Genomic DNA, 7,679 nt, shown 5'->3' on the forward strand with positions numbered 1-7,679 from the left:
AAAAAAAAAAAAAAAATCTCGACTAACAAAACATACACACCCAAAAAAAAATCTCGCACACTAAAAAAAAAAAATCTCGCACACCAAAAAAAAAATTGTCGCGGCCCACGTGATGAGATGAGAGAGTTAGATGCTCGATCCACGGCGGCGATTACAACTGGAAGCCTGTGGCTGGCGGGTTCTGTTCATCTTCATCATCTCTTTTCTATCCTCTTTCTTTTGTGCTTTGGTTCTCGTATCAACAGCCGGCGGCGAAGGCGGATTGGTTGGTGTAGGAGCAACAACGGGAAGATGGAGATTGAGAAGTTTCTCAAGACTATGAAACTGGATGTTTCCGAGGCCACTCAAAATAGCAGTTGGTATTATGAGAAGGATTCGCACAAGTAGAGACTCCGTGAGTGAAAAGAACCAGAATGTGAAAGTAACTGCAGAGGCATATCGCTGGAACGTAGAAGCTCTTTATGGACTTGAGAGGATCGTCCACAAAGGTGAAGAACCCCAAAGCACTCACCGGATAGCCCGATTTCAGGAAGACGACGATGTTTGGAATCTGCGACGGCGTCTGCGGCTGTAGCTGTTGCTGTGGCGGCGGATTTGGCTGCTGATTCCTACGATACCTGACTATGAACCAAGAAATTCCGACGTGGTACACCGACGCGAAGCCAAAGATTAAGCGACTGTTTTTTTCCACCGAAGGTATCTTCAGATCCATGAGGAACTTAACTCCGGCTGATCCAGTTAACACGGCGAGAAGAACCAAAGAAGAAACGCTGAGGTTAGCAACGAAGTCCCCATAGGCGGCGAGCCATCCATCGATGCGTTCGGGAAGAGTAGGCATTGAAGAATCAGAATTAAGAAAGAAAAAAAATTGAAGAATGGAGTAGTGTGGTTATCATAGTCGCTGATTCTGAAGGTTTTATAGCAGAGTCTTGACCAAGTTCTGTTAGTTACGCGAGCGACGGTTGCAGAATTAGTTTGTTAGTTACACGAGCGACGGTTACAGTTTCATTTGTTCCGATGATCATAAGTTAGTGAGAATTAGATATTTACATCTTTGATCCTTCTCTGGTGTATCTTTAAGTAAGCATGTGTAGGACATTCTCCTTTACATGATTACTTATCCACATTTGGTTTTGAATATCCCGCGGTATGTGTTCAGGCAGAGAAATTATTTGTTTATGGAAATGATTGGGTAGTTAACAGGTAAAGCGAAGTGGTCAGGAGTCAAGGAAGCTGGTCGAAGATGCTCACCTTGACCAGTGAGCTTGGAGATTTTAGTTATTCTTATGGCACATGTCATGTAGTTTTCATTATATTTGGTGTCACTGTGTTTTGAGTGTGAACTTTTGGTCTTGCTACGTACAGCCACAAAAGATAGGACTGTAATCTCTCTATGATCTTCAAGGACCTTTCATAGTTGTAAAGAATGTATTGATGTAGCTTATCACTAGAACTTAACTTGATATCATTTTTAGCTACCATATAGTCTTAGCATCTCTCTTCCTGTTGCCTATTTCCTTGGTCATTCATGGTACTTGTTGCTAGGAACACTTGTACACAGACTAAGTTCCTTTCTATGTTGTGCCTGCAGGTGGAATCTTGTGAGTATCGTATTGCTGCTGTTCTTCAGAGACTCTGAAGTTCCTTAGCATCACTGTTTCTGTATTGAAGCACCGATGCGACTCTTCCCAAGACATGTTAGTTCTGATGTTTTAACAACTTCGAATGAAATTAAAAAGACATGATATGATTTTCTTTACATGTTACCAAAGTAATTATAACAAAACTGAAAGATGTTCTTTTGCAGGTTTCCGATGCTTAACTAACCGGCATATGCTTTTCAATTGTGTATTGAGATTGGAAATGTCAGCTGAAAACCTGCCTAGAAATAACTTGTTCTGCTACCATTCCTCTCTCTCTCTCAATTTCCTTTTGTTCGTATCACAATCAAAGAGAAGACTAGAAAGACTTGCTTCTTGGTTAGAATCTCTTCTCATGGTTCCCAAACTCTCTTAAATTTACCAACTTTTCATATTTTTTCACTTACTCATCTGCTCTCTTTCTCTCTGTCTCTCTCTCACAGTTCCTACGACCTCCATGGCTTCCGGTGATGTTCTTCCTCGTTTCTTCAGTGTCTATCTTTCCCAGTACAGCTCTGACTCCTTGGTGAGTTTTTTTTCTCTGCTTGACTGGTTTTTCATGGAAAAATCTGTTTTTTCTGGATATGTTTAGTGTTGATGTGAGTGAGATCTGAACCAACGTTGTAACTTTCTTAGCTACTTAAGCTTTAAGATTTTTTCTGTTTACATCAGACATGTTCGAATATGGTTGAGAATGAGTCAAAAGTAGATATATAGAGGCTTACTTCGCTCAGATGTCTCTTCTATGTTCAAATTTTTTTGAAGATGAGGCTTGCTTGCTTGTACAAATCCCTAGTTTAACCGCATCTTGGAGGGTTTTTGAACTGAGTTTGTAAGCATATTTGTGCATAGTTTGTCAGTTGAGAACTTTAACCTTTAACCTTTACTGTTTCTTGTTGGATGTTGAAAGCCTCGGCTGCAGACAGAGTCTCTGGTTTTTTTTTTGTTGTTTTGCTTCTGATGAGTCAATTTTTGTGTGTTGAGAAGCTGATACCAGTTTCGTACTACGAACACTTGCCGCGTCCGTTGCCCAAGACTGGCATTCTCATGGGCACTGGTGGAAAGATTTGGAAAGTAGCAATGAAGAGTAGGCAAGAGCAAGTGTATTTTGAACGAGGCTGGGCCAATTTTGTGGCGGATAATGACATCAAAGATGGAGAGTTCTTGATTTTTGTCTTTGATGGTTACAGACGCTATGAAGTGAGCATATTTGCTCACGGAGGCTGCAAGGAGATTCGTGCAGCCGTTGAAGTTGAAGAAATCTCTGATGGGACAGAGAGTGAAAACAATGAGAGTTCTCTTGAAAGCGTCATACAAGACGAGGAAGAAGAGGCCATTGATGCTGATGCAAAGAGTGACACTCTGACTATTCTCCTGATAGTCCAGACACAAACAACGATCTCTGTGGAATCTGCTGAGGTGAGGTTGTACTCATGCCAACTGATACAGACATGTATGGAGCAGACACAATAGAGAACCAACAGATGGATTTTGGGATCATATTGAGGGCCACAGACAATTTCTCTGATTCCAATGAAATTGGACATGGTGGCTTTGGTAAAGTCTATAAGGTTAGTAGGAGGAGTTATAGACTAGAGAATAATTTGGACTTTTTATGCATGCTCAATTTTTCATTTTATGCACTTTTGGTTGCAGGGACAGAGCTTTACAACGGAGCAGTTAAAAAGCTTGACGAGTCCTCAACACAAGGCCTCTCTGAATTTAAGAACGAGGTTAGCGTGATTGCACGCCTTCAACACGTTAACCTTGTTTGCCTCCGTGGGTGGAGCACTTACAATGAAGAAAAGGTCTTGATTTACGAGTAGTTGGAAAACGGAAGCCTTGAAGGCCATCTCTTTGGTTAGTGTTTAGTAATATACTAACTTATTAACTCGTACGTAGCATGACTTGTTAATGAGAGAGTCCATGCATAGTTCATATGTAATAATAGATAATCAGACTAATGGATAATTTTGTTTGTGGGAATTTGATACTTTACTCCAATCTGTGTTGTGTAGGTGGAAGAACCCAATCCTCTAGACTTAATTGGCAGACAAGATTTGAGATAATTGATGGCATTGCGCGAGGGCTTGAATATATGCAAGAGGAATCACGGGTTAAAATTGTACATAGGGACTTGAAACCGGGAAATATCTTACTTGATATAGATATGGTCCCAAAAATTTCAGATTTCGGCCTGGCAAGAATCTGCAGAAAGAACGAGAATGAAGCTTTTACCACTGCGGCGGCTGGAAGCTAGTAAGGCATCATCATATCATATATATGTATCATAATCTCTGAAAAATTAAAAAATGCTTTGAACCTTATATTCATCTATATATATATTTGAATTAGTTAACTCCTTAGCATTGACTTTTATTATACATACATATACAGTGGTTACATGTCTCCAGAATATGCGGGAGAGGGTATATACTCTGACGAAATCGGATGTTTACAGCTTCGGAGTTATTGTGCTGGAGATTGTAACTGGCTAGATGAACAGGACGTTCTCCCTGTCGGACCCCAACTGTGCTAATCTCCTCAGCTATGTAAGCAAGCTTGTAGAAGATTTGTTCTTGTTTTTTTTCTTTTATAAGTAAAATAAAGGTTGCGTTGGTTGGTTTTTTTTTGTAAATAAGCTTCATCACTGTAGCCTATAATAACCCCAAGCCACGACTAAGCATCATCAAACCAATATATATATATACATAATCATTTAATTATGTTGATACATAATTAGCTTCTGGGTTTGAAATAATTAGCTCTCCCCCCCCCCCCCCCCCTTTTATGCTCTTCTTTTATTACTGAAACTATACAATATCAATTTATCTCTCATCAAATGCAGAACCAGAGGGATCAGGAGATGTTCAAGATGATGGTATGTTTTCACATGCTATTACTGATTACCTCAAGTTTTATCAAAAATCCTCTTCTGATGTTGATGATATTTTTTGTACAGCTCTTTCCTGTCCACAGCTACAAGCAGCTGCTCAAACGCTCTGTGACATTGCAGTCCAATCCGAAAAACACAACAACCCAAATGGAATCCTCAGATGGCCGAATAAGCTCTCTCAGAAATCCATGAAAGCCCGCAAAACCAAACTCCGAAAGGCACAAGACAAATGTTTCCTCCTTCGATCATAACTCAAGCAACTACAACAATAACAACAACCATGTGAGAAAAGATTCAGCCGCAGAGCATACATAACCATCATCATCATCATCTTAAGCCTTCAAAGAGACTGAAATTATCAACAATGGAGAACAAGAAAGGAACATTCCCAAGCTCATCATCATCCCCAATAGAATCACATAGAAAACATTCATCTTCAAGCAAGCTCAAGAATCACTCCCGTTTGATGCCGCCGCCTCCACCACCAACGAGAACACTCCAAAAGTCATCCATGTATCCTCATAAAGCTCGGAAATTTCCATGAACGGGCTGAACATAAGAGTGGTGGACGTGGATCCATATAAACCAATCTTGTTTACTCAAGAAACCGGTAGGAGTCATTTGTAAATATGAATGGTGTCACGGTGTAAGGTAAGTTCTTCTCTATGTGCACAGTTTAGGTGCAGAGGACTATATATACATATATATATATAGTTTATATATGTATTGCCTTCAATGTTGTAACGTTTTATTTTCAGTTGTAGTTGTAGCCACACAGTTCTTGTAAGGTCTGTTGTGTTTAAAATTTTCAGTTCTACGAGCCTAATGATGAAAATTAAAAATCTCAACTTCAGTGTCTTGGATTGGGCATATTTATGTGAACCATACAATTTATAACCTATTAATCATATTCTCAAACTCATACTCTTCACCAGCATTCAAATTAACTATTAGTAAAGCTCTTTACTTAAAGGTTAAAATATGATTTACGTTAAAATATGATAGTTATCATACTCAATTCAACGCCTTTCAATAGAAAAAACTGATAAATATATAAGGAATCTTGAGGGCCTCATTAGGAAGAATGATGTTAACTTACAATGCGCACATCAACAGCTGTATACTTTGTTGAATCTGTTGCAGTTTACACATATGGTGTTTTCTTGAATTGTATCATATAAAACCTGAGAGCATACTAATGGCATTCCCAAAGTACATGTACTTAAGTTTCTTGTATCAGTGTTCATGTTATCAGCTTTATCGAAAATGGCTATTAATATCATTTATCTCTCTCTTTATTTTATTCTTTGTTATTTGCTGATATATTTTCTCTGTGCTTTGATGCATGAAGTTTAGGCAATTCTTGGAGGATAAAGTAACATTTGTGTCAAGCAGTACAAGGACTGCAATTTGAACTGAAACAAAGAGTTACTTGATAACCTCGATTTTACTTGAAATTGGTATGTACTTCACATGGTTAACTATAGTTTAGTCATGCATGCCTAGCTTCTATAGCTCGTTCTCAGGATAAAGTAGACCATCGGGTGCTTTAATCCTATTATACTCTCTAGAGACTTGACCATGCTTGTAAAATACTTATGCAGATGTTGACTTCATTGCAAACCAGTCAATAAAAGCTATCTGCAAAGTTTCACATTTTTTTTAATGCCTTCATCAAATCTCTTGCATACATTGTGAATTGAAAAACAAAAATCTTGTAGGAACATGTATCTGCAATTAAGCTTGTAGAATTGATTGGTGTGATCAGGGGAATGGAGAATCCGAGCATTGTTTTTTCTATCCTACGAGTAAAGGACGTGAATAAGAGGAAGGGAAGATACAATCTACGTAGAGGATGTCTATGACAAAGATCGGGAGTAGACCATCCCCTATTCGTAAGGATATCATGGTGACATGGTGTTATGAACAGGTCTATATCATGGTATTTCCTTTCCTTTACTAATGGACTTTTAGCCATCGAATTTGCTGCTCAAGATTATGAACCTGTCGCTAAACCGAACTTATGTGGGCTAGTTTCTCACGCTTTTTAGAATCTTATTCCTATTTTCAATTAAGACAAAAAATGTGTATATTCTTTTTTTTGGTAAGAAACTGAAAAAAACTCCCAGCTATTTATAGGAATAAATTCGAGTTTTCTTTCAATTCTCACTAGAAAAGATGATTGATTGGAAAATATATGTACATAAACCCGAAACTTTCAAATTAACGAGAAAGAAAATACAAGAGTGGCAAAAAGCCGTAAAACTGTGTGCAAATAACATGATATATGTGACGTTATTCACTTGGAGAACGACATTATAGTTTGTTGGTTTTTAAGACTTGGCCCAACACCGTTTCTTGCCTCGATATCTCTTCTTTTTTTATCTCACTCTGGCGTTGTTTATTCCAGACAATGTGGTATTAAAATTTTAATATCATTTATTTACTTATCGGCATTATAGTTTGTTTGTTTGTTTTTAAGCAACCATTTGCATGATTCAATGATCCACCAACTAGATATACGAGATGAATGCATGGGTCACCAAAACCGATGTCTCGTCTCTATGTTCACTACAAAACAAAACACTTATTAAATAGCACATAAGGATAGCACGTGTTTTGTAATTGCTATGGTTGATTTTGATTATCATATAATGACATTTTCTAAATGCGGTGATAGAAATCGGACAAGCGGGAGGCTAAAAAATACAATATTTAGAACAAAAAATTAGAAACCCACGAACACTAAAGACATTTCCCCCTTTTCTCAAAACCTAAACATTTCTTCCTTTTCACTTAGCTCGCGAAAGGTTTTTCTCACAGCCACTTTTTCAATTTCGTCCTTCTTATTCACTCACAGTATCCGTCGATATTGGGACTGAGGCCGTCTAAACCACTCAAAGTATCCATTGATTTTGGGACTGAGATTCCATTCGAAAGTATGAAATCTCTCAATCGAAGGTCTTTGGGCGTAGTTTACTCTCAAACGAATGTTTGAAAGTTTCGATTTTAGGGTTTTGATGTGAAAGTTTTGATTTTGAGGGTTTTCGAGTTTTAGCAAAATTGGAGATTGGAAAACAAACAAATATTGGTTTTGAAAGTTTGGATTTATACGATTTTAGTTGTATAAAGCAGATACAAAG

At 38.1% G+C, this 7,679-nt stretch overlaps 1 protein-coding gene and 1 long non-coding RNA gene across 3 annotated transcripts; both read left to right on the forward strand.

Moving 5' to 3' along the window:
• Window positions 1,603–3,208, forward strand: LOC104700674 (B3 domain-containing protein At3g06220-like). Of its 2 annotated transcripts, none has more exons than XM_010416210.2 (4): window positions 1,603–1,697; window positions 1,808–1,979; window positions 2,084–2,166; window positions 2,625–3,208. In XM_010416210.2, exons 3-4 carry the CDS (start codon window positions 2,098–2,100, stop codon window positions 3,111–3,113), a joined length of 558 nt encoding a protein of 185 aa, XP_010414512.1. In that variant the 5' UTR covers window positions 1,603–1,697; window positions 1,808–1,979; window positions 2,084–2,097; the 3' UTR covers window positions 3,114–3,208. The 2 variants fall into 2 exon arrangements, with proteins under 2 accessions (XP_010414512.1, XP_010414513.1); XM_010416211.2 differs by having other exon boundaries at window positions 2,628–3,208.
• LOC104700675 lies at window positions 3,323–5,362 on the forward strand. The gene is made up of 5 exons (XR_753628.2): window positions 3,323–3,500; window positions 3,659–3,899; window positions 4,038–4,192; window positions 4,489–4,521; window positions 4,603–5,362. It is a non-coding gene; the product is annotated as an uncharacterized LOC104700675 (long non-coding RNA).

Source organism: Camelina sativa, chromosome 7, assembly GCF_000633955.1.
Source record: "Camelina sativa cultivar DH55 chromosome 7, Cs, whole genome shotgun sequence".
Lineage (NCBI taxonomy): Eukaryota > Viridiplantae > Streptophyta > Magnoliopsida > Brassicales > Brassicaceae > Camelina > Camelina sativa.